This window comes from Solanum lycopersicum, chromosome 10 (assembly GCF_036512215.1).
Source record: "Solanum lycopersicum chromosome 10, SLM_r2.1".
In the NCBI taxonomy this organism is placed as follows: domain Eukaryota; kingdom Viridiplantae; phylum Streptophyta; class Magnoliopsida; order Solanales; family Solanaceae; genus Solanum; species Solanum lycopersicum.
In genome coordinates this window covers 15,381,045-15,405,446 of record NC_090809.1, presented here as the reverse complement: position 1 = coordinate 15,405,446, position 24,402 = coordinate 15,381,045, and the positions used below count along the sequence as shown (strand labels likewise).

Sequence of the window (24,402 nt, the reverse complement as noted above, 5' to 3'; positions counted from 1 at the left end):
TATATAGAGATAACATTATATCCCATTCCCATTTATATGTTGAACAATTTTTTTATTTTCCATTTTATTTACATAAGCCAAACATTCACTCAAATTATGATTTCACGGAGATCTTTTTAGCTAATCATATAGCATAAGTTTAGGCATAACCTTTTATTAAAACATCATGGAAATCATTACATTATAATTTAAGAAAACAGCATCCTCAAAAAGTAACATTTACAATAGTTATGCACAACAAAGCGTAATCATCCTTATACATAACATTTTCAGACACATATTAGCATAGTATCATTCTCATAACCAATCTTAGTTCATGACATTAGGATAACGTTTTTAAAACATATTGGACAGCATCATATTAATATTTGATGACATTAGAATCTTCATAACGTCACAAAAACAAGTCAACATTTCGCTAAGACGAATCAATCACCTAACACAATAACGGACGTTCTAAGAATATCATAGATTCAAAGTTTTTCATGATAGTATTAACTTTACGCGACTATAAGTTTATTTGTTTATTCGATACGCATAATTCAAGAACAATACATGTTAAGAACAGCCAACACCACATACAAACAACATGATCCCTAACCTATTAAACATTGAAATCGAAATGGATTTTAGGGACAAGGAGTTTGATGAGAACGGGAACACTGCTAGTTTAAAGATCGCTGAATTCATGGAAAGAAAATTCTCTTGGAGAAATGAGTCAAGGATAGAAACCCATACCTTGAGTGTAACCTAATCTAAAAAGACCACCTTGAACGAAACCTTGAAGAAACCTTGTAATCTACCTAGTGAATTGATAAATTTTCTGCCTATTTTTTTCGTTCGTTTATTACTGTTTTTGCGTCGCTTTACTATTAGTTTGGAAGTTATTGTAAGTCTTACAAACTGATATTGATTCATTAAAATTAGGGTTTAATAATTTAATCAAATAAATTGATTAACTAAATACTAAAAATTACTTCCTAGATTGACTAGAACTAGGAAAATACAATAGTTGATCAAATCTAAAAATTTTCCTAAGAATTGAGTTTTGCCCCTTTAAATTAATTAATTAAATGGCTAATTTAATTAATTAAGGTACCTAGGGTAATTAATAAGATTCCCCTAAATTACTGGAATCAAAATTAACCCTTTTGCACCATCCTAGGTCAACTACTAGGAAAGTTTCTTAAGTTGTAGAAGGTTAGTTTAATAATTTCGTTTAGACCATTTGAAATAATTGATTACATTGATATTTTAATAAATTATGTGACCTAAGATAATTACTAAAGTACCCTTAAGTAGTTAGGATCATAACCCGTTCTTTGAACCATCATTTGTTAGGTACTAGGTTGTCTTTTTCTTGTTTTAACCGAAATCCGAAATTGCTTTGTGATTTCGGTTTTGCCCCTTTAAATTAATTACATAAGTTAATAAATTGATTTATTAAGTATCCTAGGTTAATTAATAAAGTATCCATAGGTTTTAAGGACCTTAACTAACTCTTTCGACCATCCTAGGTTAGGAACTAGGTTGTCTCTTTAACTAGTACTAGGTTAGTGTCAACCCGGTTTAGTCTTAGGTTGTCGGGTGCACTTATTAGTTTATTTCATTTGGTTCTAGGTAATTTATATATTTAGGGAAGTATGTTAGAGTCTAGAATTTTTTAGGAAATTAGTCCCCACTTGGAGTGGTCCCTTGTGCAGGTTTTCCCCCCTAACTACCCTAACCTGGTTCTCTTAGGGTGGTCCCCTCCTTTGGCCGCTTCTTTACATGTGGTTGCACATGGGTTGTTTGTAATTCCCTATCTAACTATTATTTGTGTTTATTTGGGAATGTTTACTTATTATCCAAAGGATCCTTACTATGTCCTTTGTTACTGCTCACTCTACATGATCAATTTAAATTGTTATGTACTTATGGTACTAGGCTTGACACATGCATGTGTTGTACCTAATGTGTTTGAAACTGATGAATTTTTTAATTTTATCATATGTTTTCATTGCAGGTAAATTTCCCAAACAAGCTCATTAATACTTAGATTTATGGCTAACAACCTTTAAGCCAATATTTTCTTATATTCCAAATATTTTGTATATTGGGTATTATATATAAATTTGCTAATACCCCTTAGTCAATATTCTATACTATGATTAATATTTCTCAATATTGGACATTGGAATGCCTATGTATGCCCAATACGCATTCTTAAAGACCACTTGGGCATTTTATAGACATGTAATTTTACAAAATGTTATAATTAGACCCAAACATTGAACACTAAACCAAAGATTTTAAACCTCAAATCTTAAAAAGACATGCCCTAAATCATTAAAAAAAAGTATAAATCCTAACACGAAACCAAACCCAAACCTTAACCTTAATCCTAACCCTTACCTAAACCATTTACTCGAAACACCAAGGTCAAAAAACCTAAACCCAAAAATTAAACACTAAACGATAGATTTTAGATAAAAAAATCCTAAATGCCAATGTCTAAAACATAAAAAAACCTAAACCCTAACCCTATCCCTATACCTGACACGAAACCCTTACCCTACACCCTTCCTTAACCCTAACCCTAAACCCAAAGCCCAAAATACCAAAACCCTAACATTAACACTAATCCATACATATTACAATTCAAATCCTTAAGCCTAAACCCTATAAAAAAATCTACCGCCTAATCCTAACCATAACCCTAAGCCTAAACCCTTAACCATAAACTCTAAATAAGAAAACAATAAATTCAAAGTACGAAAACCCAAACTTTAAAGACTAAACCATAGATTTTAACACTTAAATTCAATGTTACAAATCATAAAACCTAAAAATACCCCAAAACCTAAACCTAACCCTAACAAAACTCTAACCCTAACCTTAACCGTAACCCCAACCATAAACCATTAAGCCCTAAAGCCAAAGCATAATGTACCAAAACCAAAATATTAAAAACTAAACCACATATTTTTAACTAAATCCTAAACCCCAAAACCTAAAACCTAAAAGAAACCCTAAACCCTAACCCTATCCATATCATTTAAACGAACCATAACCCTAACCCTTACCTTAACCCTAACACTAAACCCTTAACCCTAAACTCGAGCCAAAAATAGAAAAAACCTAAAATTAAACAATAAATCATAGATATTACTGTAACAATCCAAAAAATGGATAAGATAAGAAATGCTTAATGTGTCAGGAATGCCTACGACTAGACCACGGTTCACACGGATTAATGCGCATAGAACAAGACCTTGGAACTATTGCTACATAAAATCCAACTAACTTGGAAGGTTAGTTGATCTTGGAAAGGTTTGATCTAACCATGGAGGTCTCTAGAATACGAAGATTTACTTAAAGAAGTCTTTACCGGACATAAAAAGAAGAAATTGTAGGCTTGAAGGGTATAGGGGTAAAATGGTCTTTTTCTTTGCTATGGGTAGTATCGTAATTACCATAAATATGTAATTAAATATTTAATTAATAGATTTTATGGGGAAATTTGGGAGAGAGGGACGAAATTGAGCCCTTGAAATGAAGTCTTGCTCCACCTGGGTTCGAACTAGGTGGGAGAAATAATTTCATGTGATTTTTGTTATTGGTAAATTAATTTAATAAATTAGCAATTAATGTCTGATTTATAAAGGAAAATCAGACTTTATTATTTATTATTATTTATTTATTTATTGATTAATGATTTTTTAAATTGACTAAGTCTTGGCAACTATCCTAGTTTTAAGAGGCACTATCTCACACAAAATCTCTCTCTCTCACGCCTAAATTTGTCTCTCTGTCGTCCAAATTGTTTTTCATGGATGAAAAAAAGAGATAAAAACATTACAAAACAATAAAAAGTTATCTACACTCAAAGAACTTACAAAAAAATATACAACAAAGCAAGCTAACTTAAGAAACGAAAACTTTGCATCATCTTCTCAACGTGTAAGATGGTAGTTTTTGTGTTTGATGTTGGTTTGGTGGTTATTGAGGGAATCAACTTTGAGTGTTGTACTACACCAAGAATAGGTATGGGTTTTCTCTCTTAGATACCTTTCTCCAAGATAAAATTCTCTGTACAAAATTCAACAAATGAAACTAAAGTTGTCCCCTTTATTGTTGAACTCCTTGTCCTAGTCTCCTTCCAATTTAAATCTAAATTAGTCTAGAAATCCTATTTTTTGGTTAGGTTACATATATATAAGTGTGAAATATGATGTTCCTTATATTTTATGTTTGGATATATTAAGCATGTTCAGTGATGTCAACCGAAAATGTTGTGGTTCAATGTGTAAAATATGTGTTGTTCTCCATTTGATGTCTTAAAATGACTTGTTTGATGATTGGAATTATAGTGCATAAGGTGTGTAAATTGTGATGTAAATGATGTGTATGGTGGCTGATCTTAAGTTTAAAAATCTAAGCTAAAACAACAATTAATCTACACATAAGAATGTGTTAAACGAATTGTGAAAGTACCTAAAAACGAACATATGAATGTTGTTAAAATTTAATAAAATTTCCAGCAATTGGTGATGAAATTTTTGGCCAGAATACTTAAGGTTAAGAGGTTTAAAAACATATTTAAAACATGTGAGGTAAGTGGGAATTTAACCCATGACCTCACTACATGACAGAAAAATAAAATAAAATGAGGGGTGTGGGATTCGAACCCACAACCTCACTGCCAAACAATAGACTAAGAGGGAAATTTTGAATTAATAAAAATAATGGGAGGAGTGGGGTTCGAACGCACCACCCCTTGGCTGAAAAAGGAGACAAAGAGAAAAATTAAAAAGAAAATACAGTGAGGATGTGGGGGCTCGATCCTACAACCTCAGTGCCAACGCTTAAGTAGTTACAATTTAAATGAAAATAAAAATAAGGAGGTTGTGCGGGTTCGAACCCACAACCTTTAAGTTTCATGTAAAATAAAGAAAAAATGAGGAGAGGTTTGACTCCCACAACCTCTTGGTTAAGCTGAACATAACAAGGAAAATAAATAGGAAAATAAAAAGGGGCTGTGGGGGTTCCAACCCACAACCCCTCGACCAAAGGAAAGAAGTTAAAAAAAAGAACTAAAAAGAAATGATGTTGGGGTTCGATATAGGGTTCCAATGTCATGAGGACTAAAAATAAAATCAAGGAAAAATGTAAGTGTTGTTCAAGGGATTCGAACATGGGTTCCCTTACCCCAAATTTCCATATTGATACATAAATCATACGTGAATTAAATGTTCAAGAATATTATCACCTACTTAGATAGAAATATGAATCTTTGCATACATACGAGATACATAACTCTTGTACTATATAATCTTTGGATCCTATGAGTCACTTAACAAACTATGAATAAAGCCTCATTGTTTGTACGTATAGACCGATAAGTCTAGTGTACGATTAAAAATAAGTGAACCTATGATGTATGTAATAGAATAATGAAACACTAGCAGGGTTAATACGAGTGTAAGATACACAAAATGCCCATGTGCGTTGGCATATGAAGATATGAACAATGAAATGATGAAATAAATAATGAAATGATGGAACTCCAGAAGGGTTAAGTAAGAGTGTGAAACACACAAAATGTCCAAGTGCCTTACATATGAAGAAATGAACATTCATGTAAAAAAAAAAGGTGTGAGTAATTATAAAAAGAAAATGTGCTAATGTTAATGAATGTCGTGACAACATGATATGAGGTTAATGTAAAAGAAGGGAGCAATCTGAAATGAGCCTAAGCAAATGATACTAAAACGTACTCACCTATGAGAGTGTGATGTTAATTAGAATAAGCACTCAAATGAAAGTTGTCACGACCCCAAACGCGTCGTGAGTGGCACCCACATTTATCCTCCTATGTGAGCGAACCAACCAATCTAAACCCCAAAGTTTTAACCATAATAAACAGAATACAATGCGGAAGACTTAAAACTCATTAACGAAATCAATAAATGACTTCTAAAACTCAATAATTATTATTATCCCCAAAACTGGAAGTCATCATCACAAGAAAATCTATCCTCAAATTATTAAATCTAAGAGTATCTAAGAAACTAAAATAGTTAAAGAGATGGTCCATGTCCGAACATCAAGACATCAATACGTGAAAAAAAGAATCCAGTCTGAGCTACAAGCTTTAGCTCACCCTGAAATCTAGTGTGACGAAGACTGGCTAGAGTTGCGGTTGAGTTGAAGATGACGGTATGTTTGTTGCACTCCACAAATAACAAAGAAAAACAATTACAAGTAGGGGTCAGTCCAACCACAAGTACTGAGTAGATATCATCGGCCAACTCAAAATAGAAAACAGTATATATAAGATAATAACATAAATCAACCATATTCCTCAACAGGTGAAAGCAACAAGTTCACAAATCATGTGTAACCACATCAAACACACCTATGAGAACTCAAGTCTCCACACCATACTCATTTGAGATATAGGTTCTTTTCATTTGAACTTATTAACATAATTTCAAGATTCATTATCTTTATTCCTCTTGTGTCGGTACGTGACACTCCGATCCCCTAATTGTACGTGTCGGTTGGTGACACCTGATCCCCTAATTCTATGTGTCGGTTCATGACACCCGATCCCCTAATACTACGTGTCGGTTCGTGACACCCGATCCCCTAATACTACGTGTCAGTTCGTGACACCCGATCCCCTAATACTACGTGGCGGTTCGTTACACCTGCTCCCCTAATTCTACGTGTCGGTTTGTGACACTCGCTCCACTAATATCATTCTATTAATTCATCAAGCCTTCTTTTATACCAACGTATCATTAATCTCATTACATTAGTTCATCAAGCCTTCTCTTATTCCAAGGCATCATCAACCTCATTAATTTAGTTCATCAAGCCTTCTTTTATACAAAGGCATCATCATTAACAAGGTAAATTAGGATTAGAGATTCAATAGACTCATCATGCTTATTCATCACAATTATAAAATCACATCATGTAAGCACACAATTAAGCATATAGAAGGTTTTATAATACTACCCAACACATATCATTTGCTATTAAGAGTCTACTATGAATAGCATAAAAACCATAACCTACCCCCAAGTAATTGAGTTATTAATATTAAACCACTAACTATAAGCTGGAATAATCCAAAACGCCTCTTAAAATATTTACAGAAATTCGTCTCAGCCTGGGATTATGCAACCTGTCACGGTCCGTCATCGCTGTGACGGTCCGTCATGCAGGTCCGTAGCAAAGTTCAAAGAGTTATTTCTCTGGAAAATGTTTGACGGTCCGTCGTGCCCACGACGGTCCGCCCTGCCATTCCATCACGAAGTTCAGAGAGTCGATTTCAGTACCCAAATTTTAGAATTCTAAGTGTTTTGGAACGAGACCCCCTCGACGGTCCGTCGTGCCCATGACGGTTCATCGTGGGTTCCGTCGACTCAGAAACTTTTTCCAGAAATAAAATTTGCTGCTCAAAATGACTAAACAGGTCGTTACAATAGATACAAATTTACCCATCGTTTGTCCTCAAACGATCATAAGAAGATAAATGAGGGCGAAAAGAAGTACCTGAATCTGTAAACAGGTGTGGGTATTTTTCTTGCATATCATCCCCTTCTCCCAAGTGGCCTCTTCAACTGGTCGATTCTTCCATTGAACTTTGATGGATGCAATCTCCCTCGACCTCAACTTGCGAATTTCTCAATCTAGAATGGCAACAGGTTCCTCCTCATAAGACAAATTCTCATCAAGCAAAACTGAATCCCAATGGATAATATAGCTTCCATCCCCATGGTATCTTTTCAACATAGACACATGAAACACCGGATGCACTCCTGACAATCCTGGAGGCAAGGCTAATTCATAAGCCACCTCCCCTACTCGCTTGAGTACTTTAAATGGTCCAATATACCTTGGGATTAGCTTACCTCTTTTACCAAACCGCATCACCCCTTTCACGGGCGAAACCTTCAGCAAGACTTGCTCACCCTCCATAAACTCAAAGTCTCTAACCTTTCGATCTGCATTTTTCTTTTGCCTACTTTGCGCCGCTAAAATTTTTTCTTTAATAGATTTCACTTTATCCAATGAATCCCTCAAAAGGTCATTACCCCAAGGTCTAACCTCAAATGCATCAAACAAACCAATGGGAGACCTACATCTCCTCCCACACAATGCTTCGAATGGACCCATATCAATACTTGAGTGATAGCTATTATTGTATGAAAACTCCGCTAAGGGTAAGAACTTATCCCAATGACCACCAAATCCTATCACACATGCACGAAGCATATCCTCCAACACTTGAATAGTTCGCTCAGACTGACCATCGGTTTGAGGGTGAAATGCAGTACTAAGGTCCAACCTAGTACCTAATTCAGCATGCAATGTTCTTCAAAACATAGAAGTAAACTGCGTACCTCTATCTGATATGATGGAGAGTGGAACTCTATGCAATCAAACGATTTCTGAGATATAGATTTTGGCTAACTTCTCTTCATTGTAGGTCACCCTGACCGGAATGAAGTGAGCAGACTTAGTTAACCTATTAACGATTACTTAAATGGAGTCATACTTACTCATTGTCTTTTGAAGACAAACCACGAAGTCCATTGCAATCCTTTCCCACTTCCATTCAGGAATGGGCATTCTCTGAAGTGTTCCTCCGCGCCTCTGGTGTTTATATTTTACTTGCTGACAATTTGGACATTTGGCAATAAAATAAACAATGTCACGCTTCATTCGATTCCACCAAAAATGTTGCATTAGGTCACGATACATCTTGGTTGCACCCGGATGTATAGAGTGCCTTGAACTATGAGCCTCTGTCAGAATAGTATTGATCAAATCAACAATGCGGGGTACACATACCCTTCCCTTGATTCTCAAAACAGCTTCCTCATCGATTTGTGCTTCCTTAGCCTCTCCTCGCAATACTTTATCTTGGATCTGGATAAGTTTCTCGTCGGTAAACTGCTTTCCTTTAATCTTGTCAAGAAAAGAAGATCTTGCCTCCACACAAGCCAACAATCCTCCCTTCTCATTTACTTGTAACCTCATAAAGTCGTTAGCCAGAGTCTGAACCTCTCTAGCCAATGGACGTCTAGAAACTTGAAAGTGAACTAGACTTCCCATGCTCCCTGCCTTTCTACTTAAGGCATCTGCCACAACATTAGCCTTTCCCGGATGATACAAGATAGTGATATCGTAGTCCTTCAGTAGTTCCATCCATCTCCTCTGTCTAAAATTCTAATCTTTTTGAGTAAAGACATACTGTAGGCTACGATGATCCGTGTATACTTCACACTTAACCCCATATAATAAATTTCTCCATTGCTTTAATGCAAACACTACCGAAGCCAATTCAAAATCATGGGTCGGATAATTATGTTCATGCACCTTTAATTGCCTTGAAGCATAAGCAATTACATTCTTCTCTTGCATTAGCACTGCACCCGAACCAGAATAGGGTGCATCACAATAGACAATGAAATTCTTACCTTCCACTGGCATGGTAAGGATTAGTGCAGTAGTCAACAAGGTCTTGAGTTTCTGAAAGCTTTCCTCACATTCGTCCGTCCATACGAATGGAACATTCTGTTAAGTCAAGCTTGTCAATTGGGAAGCAATATAAGAGAACCCCTTGACAAATCGGCGGTAGTAACTACCTAAACCAACAAAGCTCTCTACTTCTGACACATTAGTAGGTCTCTCCCATTTTTTCACTGCCTCAATCTTTGATGGATCCACCATCACTCCATCCTTAGAAACCACGTGACCTAAGAAGGAAACTGAATCTAGCCAAAACTCACACTTGGAGAATTTGGTATAAAGCTTTTTCTCTCTCAACATTTCCAACACAATTCTCAAGTTCTCCTCATGATCCTTGTGGCTCTTTGATTATACCAGTATATCGTCAAAGAATATAATGACGAAGAGATCTAGATATGGCTTAAAAATCCCATTCATCAAGCTCATGAAAGCAGTAGGGGCATTCGTATGCCCAACAGACATCACTAAGAACTCATAATGCCCATACCTGGTCCGGAAAGCAATCTTGGGCACATCTGTTGCCCATATTTTCAATTGATGGTAACCGCACCTCAAAACGATTTTTGAGAAGGTACAAGCACCTTGTAACTGATCGAACAAGTCATCTATGCAAGGAATGGGATACTTTTTCTTAATAGTTACATTGTTCAACTGCCGGTAGTCTATGCACATCCAAAAACTCCCATCCTTGTTCTTCACAAATAACACCGGAGAACCCCAAGGAGATGCACTTCGTCTAATGAAGCCTTTGCTCAACAACACTTGAAGTTGGGCCTCTAACTCTCTTAATTCTGCGGGAGCCATTCTATAAGGGGGTGTAGAAATGGGGCGAGTACCCAGTTCCAGATCGATGCAAAAATCAATATCTCTCTTCGGAGCCATACCAGGAATATCTGCAGGGAACATATCCAAAAACTCACGGACTACCAAAACCGACTCAATAGAAGGCACATGGGTAGTGTCATCCCTGAGATGTGCCAAGAAACCTAAACACCCCTTACTAACAATTCTCTTAGCACGAAGAAAGGAGATGATACGAACCGGAGTGGAAGTGTATTCGCCCTCCCACAATAACGGATCTGTCCCAGGCTTGGCTAACGCCACAGTTTTAGCATTACAATCCTAGATCACAAAATTCAGAGAAAGCCAAGTCATACCCAAAATTACATCAAAATCAACCATTTCCAAGATAACCAAGTCTACATAAGTATTTCTTCCCACAAAAGCCACCAAACAAGACCTATATACTTTTTCAACTATCAGAGACTCACCTACCGAAGTAGACACACAAATAGGTATGTCAAGTAATTCACAATGTAAATTAAGACCTGTAGCAAATCAGGAAGATACATATGATAACTTGGAGCCTGGATCAAATAATACAGAATCCATACAATCACAAACCAAAAGATTACCTGTGATAACAGCATCTGATGTCTCTGCTTTCGCCCGCCCAGGAAAAGCGTAACAATGGGCCCTATCACCTGTTTGCGCATTGCCCCTAACATGTTGCGCTGCAGTAGTTCCCATTTTTCCGTCACCCCGTCCGTTTCGGTGACCACCATTACCTCGGCCACCACGTCCTCCAGAATAACGGCCTCTACCATGACCACCTCTACCTCTAGCTATTGGGGGTCTATAACTCTGTTTTGGACAATTTCTCCTAATATGTCCAGTCTCCCCACATCCATAACACTCTCTGGAGTCAAGCATAGGTCTCTCAGAGAAGTATTGACCGGTCTGAGGTGGACCCCCAACTACAGTCTGTAGTGAAGACTGAATTGGTCGGACCGAGTAACCTCCCGAACCCTGTCCTCTGGAGTAACAACCATTAAACTCACCTCCCTTTCGAAACCTTTTTTATGTCGATGCCATGTTGAAGTCATCTGGCTTCACTCCTTCAACCTCTATCACAAAGTCTACCACTTCTTGAAAGGATTTTGCCGTAGCCGCTACCTGTAAGGCTGAAATCCGCAATTCTGACCTCAACCCCTTCACAAAATGGCGAATCCGCTTTTTTGGACTTTAACAAAGTTGGGTGGCATACCTTGATAATGCACTAAACTTAGCCTCATAGGCAGTAATCGACAGCCTACCTTGCTCTAGGCTCAAGAACTCATCTCTTTTCCTATCCCTCAAAGTCCCGGGGATATACTTCTCCATAAACAATCTAGAGAATGATACCCAAGTCATAGGTGGTGCCTCTGTTGGTTGACAATCAACATGTGACCGCCACCACATTTTGGCGTTCCCTTGAAACATATAAGTCACAAACTCAACACCAAACTGTTTTACTATAACCATTTTGTGTAGTAGCTCATGAAAATCAACCAGAAAATCGTAGGCATCCTTAGATTCAACAACCTTGAAGACTGGATGTTTCAATTTCAAGAACATACTGAAAAGGTCATGCTGATCATTTGTCATTATAGGTCCTGTAGTCAGACGAGGAAACGTGCCTATTTCCAATGAGGCATCCATGCGGGGAGCCACAATAGCTGCATGTTGTACCTCCGGAACCTGAGGTGCCGGTGCAGAAAACTCTGGAGGTGTCTCCGCTGATCAGATAACCCGCTAAGATAAGCAAGAACCTGATTGATAATCTCTGGGTGGGTTGGGGTGGCAATCCCTCATTCTATACTTGTTCATTCTCCCCATCCTCACCCTCTCTTACCACTTCCTCAGTCGGTGGAGGAGTAACCGCCCTAGTACCAGATGGGCTAGGTGCTTGTCCTCTTCCTTTAGAGGACGTCCTTGCACGACCTCTTCCACGACCTCTTTCCACTACTCCTCTTCGAGCTACAGCCCCAGTGGCTGGCTTAGACGCTTATTGTCTTGCCGGTGTTGGTGTTGGCGCAGTCGTTGCTCTAGTTCTATCCATCTCTGAAATAGAGTGAAGATGGTCAGATACCAATTTGTATCACCTAGATACCAATTGGACCCAAGTAATAGCACGAAAGAAAGAAAGAAAGAATGGAATTTTCCCAAAGTCTTATAGCCTCTCAAAGAAAAGTAAAGGCGTCCCCCTACCGTTCCTTAAGACTCTACTAGACTCGTTCTTGTGTGATGAGACCAATGAACCTAATGCTCTGATACCAAGTTTTTCACGACCCAAAAAGCGTCGTGAGTGGCACCCACATTTATCCTCCTATGTGAGCGAACCAACCAATCTAAACCCCAACATTTTAACCATAATAAATAGAATACGATGCGGAAGACTTAAAAATCATTAACGAAATCAATAAATGACTTCTAAAACTCAATACTTATTATTATCCCCAAAATCTGGAAGTCATCATTAGAAGAACATCTATTCTTAAATTACTAAATCTAAGAGTATCTAAGAAACTAAAATAGGTAAAGAGATGGTCTGTGTCCGAACTTCCAGACATGAAGACGTGAAAGAAAGAATCCAGTCCGAGCTAGAAGCTTTAGCTCATCCTGAAATCCGGTATGACGAAGACTGGCATAAGTTGCGGTTGAGTTGAAGATAACGGTATGTTGCTGCACTCCACAAATAACAAAGAAAAACAATTACAAGTAGGAGTCAGTCAAACCACAAGTACTGAGTAGATATTATCTGCCAACTCTAAATAGAAAACAGTATATATCAGATAATAACATAAAATCAACCATATTCCTCAACAAGTGAAAGCAACAAGTTCACAAATCATGTGTAACCACATCAAACACACCTATGAGAACTGAAGTCTCCACACCATACTCATTTGGGATATAGGTTCTTTTCATTTCGAATTTATTAACATAATTTCAAGATTCATTATCTTTATTCCTCTTGTGTCGGTACGTGAGACTCCGATCCCCTAATTCTACGTGTCGGTTCATGACACCTGATCCCCAAATTCTACGTGTCGGTTCGTGACACCCAATCCCCTAATACTACGTGTCGGTTTGTGACACGCGATCCCCTAATACTACGTGTTGGTTCGTGACACTCGATCCCCTAATACTACGTGTCGGTTCGTGACACCCGCTCCCCTAATTCTACGTGTCAGTTCGTGACACCCGCTCCACTAATCTCATTCTATTAATTCATCAAGCCTTCTTTTATACCAAAGCATCATCAATCACATTACTTTAGTTCATTAAGCCTTCTCTTATACCAAGGCACCATCAACCTCATTACTTTTAATCATCAAGCCTTCTTTTATACCAAGGTATCATCATTGACAAGGTAAATTTAGGATTAGAGATTCAATAGACTCATCATGCTTATTCATCAAAATTATATAATCACTTCATGTAAGCCCGCAATTAAGCATATTGAAGGTTTTATAATACTACCCAACACATATCATTCTCTATTAAGAGTCTACTACGAATAGAATAAAAACCATAACCTACCTCCACCAAAGATTCGTGATCAAGCACGCAAATTCCCCAAAGCTTGTGTTTCGTCTTCGTTCGTATCTCTCTCAATCATTTCTCTTTCCCTCTCCTTGTTCTTTCTATTTTTCTTATTCAAACCCTCTTTCTTTTACCCTAATTAACATATAATTAAGTATAAAAGATGAGGAATTAACCCACTAATTAACTCAAGGTTATCTCCTTTAACCCCCAAGTAATTGAGTTATTAATATTAAACCACTAACTTTATAATTATATGCAGGAATAGTCCAAAACGCCTCTTAAAATATTTACAGAAATCCGACCCACCCTGGGATTACGCAACCTGTGACGGTCCGTCATGGCTTTGACGGTCCGTCCTGCAGGACCGTAACAAAGTTCAGAGAGTTAACTTCTGTTGAAAATGTGTGACGGTCTGTCGTGCCTATGACAGTCCGTCCTTCCATTGCGTCACGAAGTTCAAAGAGTCGATTTCAGTACCCAAATTTCAAAATTTTAAGTGTTTTGGAACGAGACCCCCTCGACGGTCCGTCGTGCCCATGACGGTCTGTCGTGGATTCCGTCGACTCAGACAGTTTTTCCAGAAATAAAATCTGCTGCTCAAAACGACTAAATAGGTCATTACAAAAGTATTAGAATTAACACACATAATACTAATGATGATATGAAAATTCCTCTATTGAGCTATGATGTCCTCATGCTAGAAGCCAACTTCCATGACATATGAGTTGAATGTAATGGAAATTAATACTGAGCACTGATAGACTAACTATGAGCGATGATGCCTTCTTTAGGGAAGGGTAGAGGTTCATGTAACTCTCATGAGATGAGACTCTCTGTCATGATGGGTATGGTTTTCCTCATATTTCCTAGTCTTCTAACATATACTACAAATGAAGGGATCTGGAGGAGTTCAATTCCCATGTACGCTCGCATGTTTTGGGTCATTTTTGCCACTTATTACACCTCTTTTTGGTGTGGGATTTCATGACACTAGATTTAATGATGCTCACATGATCTATGTCAGTTAAAGTTAAAGTTCCCAATAAATAAACGAGTCCAGCCTCAAATGATACACGTAATGAAACGAATGATACCAAAGGTATTAGTATAGGATAATCCAGAAGAGAGTTACATTGTAGTAATAACATTAGGTCCATCTTTGACATTCCACAACGAACACTATGAAAGTATTAAACTACATCCTAGGTGTTGCTTTTTTTAAATTGGCCCATGAATGAAATGAAAAGAAGTACGTATGAATGAATGAAGAAGACTATGTGTTTCCTAAAGTAGACTCCCTCGTTGAGGTCCCATATGTTTAACCTCATTTTTTGGAAGTCTTAATGTTATGTTCATGATTCCAATGTTACATGGCATACAAATGAATGATATGCACAACATTATGTGTTATATGAATTATGATATGTGCTATGTGTACGCTGTTGTGTACTATGTGAAAAATGTTAACTATGATCACCATGTTCCTCTCATGGCATAAATATCCAAATTAAAATTTTAAAAGATCATAAACTTTCCTAATCCAAATTTGCAAAGTTCACTCACTTTCTTAATCTCAATTTGGCAAGGCCACTGACTTGACATGCTATAATCATGTTGCTAGGAAAGAGCTATTCCTACTCATGCATGTCCTTGGTGTGTTCTTCCACATACCCATACTTAGTATAAATGTTTACTTACCCTATACAACTCTAAACTTTTAGGTGAAGGCACAGGTGGACTTGAGCTACAGGATAAACGTTGCAGCTATCCGCACGTGAGCATTCTCTCGGACATGGTAGGACCGCATGCTTTCGAAGATGCTTGCACATTTACATTCTAGCTTCTTTGTAGGATTGATTTAGTGGAGTATGTTCCACTAGCATTTCATTCCCATTTTTATTCAAACAATGTATTGGCACCATTTTGGCAAGTACATCTTTATCGTTATAATAAATTGCTTCTTTAATTTGATGATCTTAATGTTACATGGTTGATGGTAAAAGATTATATATATAATAGAATGTTTAGAAAGCATGTTAGGAAACAAAATGTTCCAAATTTTCCTCAAAAATTAACTTAGATGAAGTAAGAATGATGTATGTAGGCTTGTCTGCGACCTCTAATATCTCAATGACGCCGGTCTCATCAGGGGTTTTAGATTCCGGTCGTGACAATTACAACTCAATTCCTTAAATCAAAACCCTAAAACCCAAAAAACAGCCCAAACCTTTAGCCTAAACATAACATTAACCCTAATCATAACCCTACCGTAAAACCTAAACCCTAAGGCCAAATTACAATAACCCAAACATTAAACACTAAACCAATGATGTTAATCCTCCTATCCTAAATCCTAAACCTAAAAATATAAAAGAATCCAAAATCCTAACCCTAACCCTAAAACATAAACCTCAAAACCCTACGCCCAAAATACAAAAACTCAAACATCAAATGCTAAACAATATATTTTAAACCTCAAATGCTAAACTATGAACGGTAAAACCTAAAAAAACCTAACCCTAACAACTACACTAGCCCTAACCCTAAACCCTAGGTCCAAATAAAAACCGAAGTCCTCAATACAAAAAACCCAAACATTAAACACTAAACCATTAATTCTAAACCTCAAATCCTAAATCACAAACTCCAATACCTAATAAAAACCTAAACCTTAACCCTAAAATATCTAACATTACCCTGAAACCTCAAGCCTAAAATACCAAAACTAAAACATTAAACAATAACTCATTGATTTTTATTAAAAAATCCTTAACCTAACAACATAAAAATTAAAATAACACTAAACCCTAACCTTGACCCTATCCTTAAATGTAACTTTAACATTAACCCTATCCTTCACGAAAATTTTCTCTCTCTAAAAATTTTCTCTCTCAAAAAAAATTTCTCTCTCTAAAATTTTCACAAGGCATTCATCGCAAGAATTAGTTAATTGGCTAATTTCTTGGAAAATTGTGAGTTGTAATGGATGGAAATCCGGTGAATGAGTGTGTTAGGCCACCAGATCCTACGAGAGAAACTGGAAATCCAACAATTCACTCGCAAATCCACGAAGTGGCGGAATCTGCATCGTCTTCCTTGTCGCAACGGAGGGAAGAAGCGGTCCATGTAGCGACTATAGAGGCTGACATCGATGCTTCGCGTCACAACGCTGAAAAAGAATACAATCTCAATCGTCTAGAAGGTGCAATTGAAAGGGGCAAGGAACAGTTGTGCGATGGAAAAATAGCATCGCAGGAAGTGGCGGAGAAATTGAGCTCTACACTAGTTCATTCGCATGATATTCAACAAGAATCTCGCACTAGGGAACTTTCTCTAGGTCAAGATTCACATTCTCAACAGATTGGTGGAGCAAAAGATGTTCGAATAAGTGATTCGCGACAGGAAACTGAGAAAATCGTATCGCAAGGGATGGAAAAACAAAATCGCGATGGTCAAAACCGTCAAGTGAATCGATCTGCTCAAAATCAGCAAAGGAATCCCAATTTTAATAAGGAAAAGGGGATTGATCAACAAAGACATCCCAATTACAACAAGGAACAGGAGAATGAACATCAAAATTCAAGGTCTACACGATTTCTTCCTACTAAGGATGTTGCTCATCCTTCACAAAATAGGCAATCTGCTATTCCTTCATCTGCAATTCCTTCTAGGGCACATAATGGTCAAGGTAATATCGTTTCAACCAATCTTACTTTTAAAAATGATGATTTGATAAATGTTTCTGATAGAATTCATACTGTTTCTGTTAGAAATCCTGAATATCATCAAAATTTTCCTAAATTGTGTAGCAATTTTGATAAACCTTTGCCTCCAATTACTAATGAAAATCCTGATCTTCCTCTTGGAACTAATAACTTTCCTAAGAAAAATAACATACCTGAACCAGCTCCCTATACAGTCATACAAACATATGCTGACAGACTTAGATATAATCAATCTAAACGTGTGGAGACCATTAAGTTGATAGAACCTGAGATTACTACTAAACAAGGCCTCCCTGCAGTGTTATATGTCAAAGAGGAAGTAGTTAAAGACCTAGGCTCAACTTGTAAGTTCACTTTAATAGGAAAGTTCATCTATACAATGCCTAGAATTGAGTTAATTAGGAAAAATTTTATCCTACAAACTCAATTGTCTGTGGGTGTTAAAATAGCCCATTTTAACTCTAGACATGTCTACATAGATCTTGATAATGAACTAGACTACAATATGGTATGGACTAAACAGAGGATGACAATATCAGGGCAAATAATGAGGATATAGGCATGGACTCCCAATTTTACAACTTAGGAAGAAACACCTCTAGTTCCCATTTGGATCTCATTGCCTGAATTGCCCTTGCATTGCTACAATAAAAAGTTCATTACAAGCCTGTTTTCATCTATAGGTAGGGTGTTGTATCTTGATTTAGCATGCATTAACAATACTAGAGGGAGTCAAGCTAGAGTTAAGGTGCAGGTGGACTTAACTAAGCAAAGACCCTTTCACATATTTGGATGGGATATATAGGAGAAGACATTAATGATGGGAGGTGGCAAAAAATAGAATATGATAGCATTCCTAATTACTGTTTCTACTGCAAACATCAAGGCCATAAGGAATCTGATTGTATAGTTAAACAAAGGGATGAGGAAAATAAAAAAAGAAAAGACTTAGAAAAAAACAGGACTAGGAAGACAATCCTCAACATGCTCATGTAGATTTACAGATTACACAAAATATAGACACTGGTAAAAGTGAAATGGATCATAATCAATCAAGCCAACAAGGTGTTCAAACACTGCAACAAGATATACAAGATGAATGGCAAACTCAAAGAAGAAGGAACGACAATCAACAAGTTATATTCAACAATGACAAGACTGTTTCTCATCAACAACAGTCTCAAACAGGTATGATTTCCATTCCTATTAAAAACACCTATATTGACCTTGAAACACAGGATTATACACCTGTTGAAGATAGAAGGGATTAATACAAGGATTATCAGCAAGATCAAAGTCATACCATGTTAAAGGAACCCATGGGCACAAGGAAAAAAGGAATAAGCAATCAAGGGTGGAAATTCAGGTCAGTATGGATCATCAGGTTGCTCATCAACAGGACAACATTAATAGAGCAGGTATTGACTCAATGCTCCCCTCCCCTGCAATCCCTTATAGTGATAATGTTGGTGTAGCTGATGGAGGTGAGGTTGGAAGAAGTCAGGTGGATATTACATCTCAACATGTTAATTATGATAAACGAAAAAATAATGTTTTTGAACAGAGGAACTCTAGTAATACTGAGAAAGAACCTCCTGATAAAAATATTGTTAATGCTCTTCAAAAGATTAACACTAAATATAATAAGAAAACTACTGGTAATGACCCTATTGATCTTCAAAAAGATGAGAATTTTGATGAATATTGGGAACCTGATACTGAAGATGAGGATGATTTGGATACTCAATCTTTAGGGGAGGGTATTGAACCAGGAGAGGATCTTAATACCTCTGACCAAATTCATAAGGGCCCTTTGCTGCAGTCCTCTAATGTGGATGAAATTAGAGATGTAACTGGCAAACAAGGAATATCAACTAGAAGAAGAAAGCTTGTGAAACAAAATAAACTGACTAGTTCTAGTAAGCCTAATACTAGAGCTAGAAGTAGAGGAATTTAATGATTAAGTTGTTATGTTGGAATGTGAGGAGCATTAATACTTTTGGTGCTCTTGAGAGACTGATTAACCTCAGAAAAATGCATAAGCTGGCTATGCTGGCTATAATAGAACCTTTTTCTAATCAAGCTCATATAGAGTCTTTTAGACTGCAATTGATCATGGATCATATTTTTAGCAATCTTAATAACAAAATATGGCTTTTTTGGTCTAATGAGATTTCTGCTGTTATTTTGGAAAGTGATCAACAACAGGTGACTTGTGAAATTAGTCATGAGAACTGCAGTGAAAAGTTTATTGTGACCTATGTATATGCTAAATGTAAGAATCAGTTAAGGAAACCTCTTTGGGATATTATGCTTAAGAGGTCTGAAACCATGTATCCTTGGAGTATTTTAGGTGATTTTAATGTTATCACCTCCACTAGTGAGAAGCTGGATGGTAAAGATTATAATATTAATAAGAGCATTGAGTTTATTAGAATTATTGAGGCATGTGGTTTAGTTGACATGGGATATTATGGTTAGGATTACACTTGGTGTAATCATAGGAGAGATGGTACAAGGATTTGGAAAATATTGGATAGGGGTATGATTAATGATAAATGGATTGAAACAATGCCTCATTCAAGTATTACTCATCTTCCTTCTGTAGGGTCTGATCATTGTCCTTTGTTAATGGAAATAGGTGATATACAATCTAACTCTATTAAATATTTTAAATTTCTGAATTGTTCGACTGAGAATGAATCATTTCTGAAAACTGTGGAAAATTGTTGGAAAAGAGATGTGATAGGCAATCCTATGTGGAATTTTCATACAAAGTTAAGGAGGCTAACTAAGACTTTGAGAGAGTGGTCAAAACAGGAATATGGTGATGTATTTGTAAAGGTTAAACTGTATGAGGAGTTGGTGAAAAGGGCTGAAAATGATATGATCTGTAATCAGAGTATAGAAAATAGTGAGAAGCTTAATGCTATTAATGCTAAGTATATTAAGTACTACAAGTTGGAATATAAGATTCTTCAGCAAAAAACTCAATTGCATTGGTTACAAGAGGGAGATGCTAACACTAAATATTTTCATGCTGTGATTAGAGGTAAAAGAAATAGAATGGCTATTCATAAATTGATGGATGACAGTGGGAATTGGATTACTGGGGAAGAAAATATTGCTAAACAGGCTTGTGATTATTATGAGGGGATTTTTACTGCTAAGAATGAGAAAATTAAGGAAGATATCCTGCAGTGTATCAAGCCTATTATTACTCAAGAACGAAATGATAGTTTAGACAGATTACCTGATATGGATGAATTGAGAGGAGTCATTATGAGTATGAATCCTCATTCAGCACCTGGACCTGATGGTTTTGGAGGAAAATTTTACCAAGTTTGTTTTGATATTATCAAAGAAGATCTCTTGGCTGCTGTTAAGTATTTTTATATTGGTAATAGTATGCCCAGATATTTGACTCATGCCTCTTTAATTTTACTTCCAAAAACTGATCATCCCTGCAGACTTAAGGATTTCAGACCTATTAGCCTTAGTAATTTTGCCAATAAGATCATCTCAAAGATCATTAGTACAAGATTTGGTTTAATATTACCTGGTATTATTTTTGAAAATCAATCAGGCTTTGTCAAGGGAAGGAGTATAGCTGAGAATATTTTGTTGGCTCAGGAAATTATTAATGGTATTAAAAAACCAAAAGAAGGCAGTAATGTGGTTATCAAATTAGACATGGTTAAAGCTTATGATAGAGTTTCATGGACTTATACTTGTTTGGTTTTAAGAAAGTTGGGATTTAGTGAAGTGTTTATTGATAGAGTTTGGAGGATTATGAGTAATAATTGGTACTCTATTGTAATAAATGGAAAGGGGCATGGTTTTTTCAATCCAAGAGAGGTCTTAAACTGGGTGACCCTTTATCTCCAGCATTATTTATTTTGGGCGTTGAAGTACTGTCTAGACATCTTAATCTTCTCTATCAAAATCATCAGTATAAAGGATTTCATATGGAAAGAAATGGTCCAAAAATTAACCATCTTAGTTTTGCTGATGATATAATTATATTTGCCTCTACTGATAGTAATTCTCTTCATCTTATTATGAAAACTATTGAATTATATGAAGAAGTTTCTGATCAGCAAGTGAATAAACACAAAAGTTTCTTTATGGTAACCTCTAACACTGGGCATGATATTATAGAGGAAATTAAGAGGGCTACTGGATATAGTAGGAAGAACAGTCCTATCAATTATCTTGGATGTCCACTATATATTGGTGGGCAAAGGATTATATATTACTCTGAGGTGGTTGAAAAAGTGATCAAAAGAATTGCAGGCTGGCATTCAAAAATTTTAAATTTTGGAGGTAAAATTACTTTGGTGAAACATGTTTTGCAATCTATTCCAATTCATACACTTGCTGCTATTTCACCTCCTAAAACTACTTTAAATTGTATTAAGAAGCTTATAGCAGATTTCTTTTGGGGAATTGATAAAGATGGTAAGAAATATCACTGGTCATCTTGGGAAAACATGGCATATCCAACAAGTGAAGGGGGTATTGGTGTAAGATTGCTAGAAGATGTTTGTACTGCTTTTCAATATATGCAGTGGTGGGATTTTAGAACTAAAAACTCTTTGTGGAGTCAGTTTTTAAAGGCCAAATACTGTCAAAGAGCCAATCCTTTGGCTAAAAAATATGACTCTGGAGATTCTCTAGTATGGAGATACCTAACTAGAAATAGACTTAAGGTGGAATCTCTCATTAAATGGCAAATACACTCTGGTACTAGTAGTTTTTGGTGGGATAACTGGTTGGATAATGAAAATCTTGCTAGTCAAAGTGATCATATTTCTAGTTTAAATAACGGTGTGGTTACAGATTTCATAAAGGATGGTAAGTGGAATGAAAGCTTAATTAGACACCAGGTGAATCCTTTGTTCATACCCAAGATTTTGCAGACGAAATTAAATTATTCTACAGGCAAAGAGGACAATGCAATTTGGATTCCAACAGAAACTGGCAATTTTACTATAGCTTCTGCATGGGAGTGTATTAGAAATAAAAGACCTATTGACACTATTAATACTATTATATGGCATAAACATTTACCTTTTAAAATAGCCTTCTTTATTTGGAGAGCTCTAAAAGGTAAATTACCTACTAATGAACTACTGCAGAGATTTGGTAGTGCTATATCAAAGTGTTATTGTTGTTATAGTAAAGGCAAGGATGACATTAATCATATATTGATTAATGGCAATTTTGCTAAACATATATGGAAGATCCATGCTGCAATACTTGGAGTAGTGCCAGCCAACACTACTCTTAGAGATCAACTATTGCATTGGAGAAATCAACAAGTTAACAATGAGGTACATAAACTACTTATTCATATTTTACCTAATGTCATTTGTTGGAATTTATGGAAAAATAGGTGTGCTGTCAAGTATGGAAATAAGAGTTCCAGCATCCATAGAGTGCAATATGGCATATTCAAGGATGTAATGCAAGTTATTAAAATTGTGTTTCCAAGTATACCATGGCAATCAAGTTGGAACAAGCTCATTAACATAGTCGAGCACTGTAAACAGCAATATAAAATAGTTTTAGTAAGTTGGAATAAACCAGGTTTAGGCACTTATAAACTCAACACAGATGGTAGTGCTTTACAAAATTCAGGAAAGATTGGAGGTGGTGGTATTTTAAGGGATCATCAAGGTAAAATTGTTTATGCTTTTTCTCTACCTTTTGGCTTTGGTACTAACAACATTGCAGAGATAAAGGCTGCTCTATATGGGCTGGAGTGGTGTGATCAACATGGCTACAAAAGAGTGGAATTGGAAGTTGATTCACAGCTACTGTGCAACTGGATCAAAAACAAAACAAATATACCTTGGATATATGAAGATCTTATTCAACAAATTAAGCAAATAACTAGGAAAATTGAACAATTTCAGTGTCATCACATATACAGGGAAGCCAACATTACTGCAGACTTGTTATCCAAATGGAGTCACAGTTTAGAGCTAGTTCAACACTTCTACACAAAAAGACAACTCGAGGGAAGGAAGCTATCTATTGGAGAAGATGGGCACACAAAATTTTAGAAGAAGGAAGCTCAAGAGAATAAAACAACCTCCTCAGATATTTGACAAGTTATCAAATGTACACAAGTTATCAAATGTACTACAATACAATTGACATTAGATTTATTCATTAACAACTTCTAGCTAGTAGAATAAATTTACTATTTCAATTTCGATGTAAAGGGAGAGTCTCCCTCATTTATGCTTTCTTGGAAAATGTATTAAGAGAGGAGTCCTCTCTAGGTATTATTTTTCTTTAGATGTGCAACTTATTGTAATAGGTTTAATTGACCATCTTCGTAGATAAGTCAATTATACCTACCAAATTGTAGAAGGTTAGGTGATTGCCCCCTTCTTGTAAATTTGTTTTCTATAAATGGTAAGGCCTGGGGGTGATGCTAAGCCCCTGACCCACCTCAAGGGTCGTTCAACTAAAAAAAAAACATTAACAACTAAACAATAGATATTATAACTCAAATCCTTAACCTGAACCCTAAAACATAAAAACTAACCTAAACCCTAACCCTAACTCTAACACTGGCCCTAACCATAGCCTTACTATATACCCTAAACACCAAGCGCAAAATGGCAAAACCCAAACATTAAACACTAAACAATTAATGTTAAACCTCAAATCCTAAAACCTAAACCCTATAACATAAAAAAACAAACCCTAACCTTGTCCTTAAACCTAACCCCTAAACCTATACTATAAACCCTAAACC

The 24,402-nt window shown here is 36.3% G+C and overlaps 2 protein-coding genes across 2 annotated transcripts; one reads left to right on the top strand and one right to left on the bottom strand.

Moving 5' to 3' along the window:
- Window positions 1-8,538: 8,538 nt before the first annotated feature.
- LOC138338726 (uncharacterized) lies at window positions 8,539-11,958 on the bottom strand. The gene is made up of 8 exons (XM_069289810.1): window positions 11,579-11,958; window positions 10,947-11,152; window positions 10,807-10,859; window positions 10,240-10,653; window positions 9,886-10,119; window positions 9,379-9,576; window positions 8,872-9,015; window positions 8,539-8,673 (listed from the first exon to the last, which is right to left on the bottom strand). Exons 1-8 carry the CDS (start codon window positions 11,956-11,958, stop codon window positions 8,539-8,541), a joined length of 1,764 nt encoding a protein of 587 aa, XP_069145911.1.
- Window positions 11,959-19,661: 7,703 nt separating this feature from the next.
- On the top strand, window positions 19,662-23,698 carry LOC101261371 (uncharacterized). Its single transcript, XM_004248547.1, has 3 exons — window positions 19,662-20,022; window positions 20,236-21,497; window positions 21,581-23,698. Exons 1-3 carry the CDS (start codon window positions 19,662-19,664, stop codon window positions 23,696-23,698), a joined length of 3,741 nt encoding a protein of 1,246 aa, XP_004248595.1.
- Window positions 23,699-24,402: the final 704 nt, after the last annotated feature.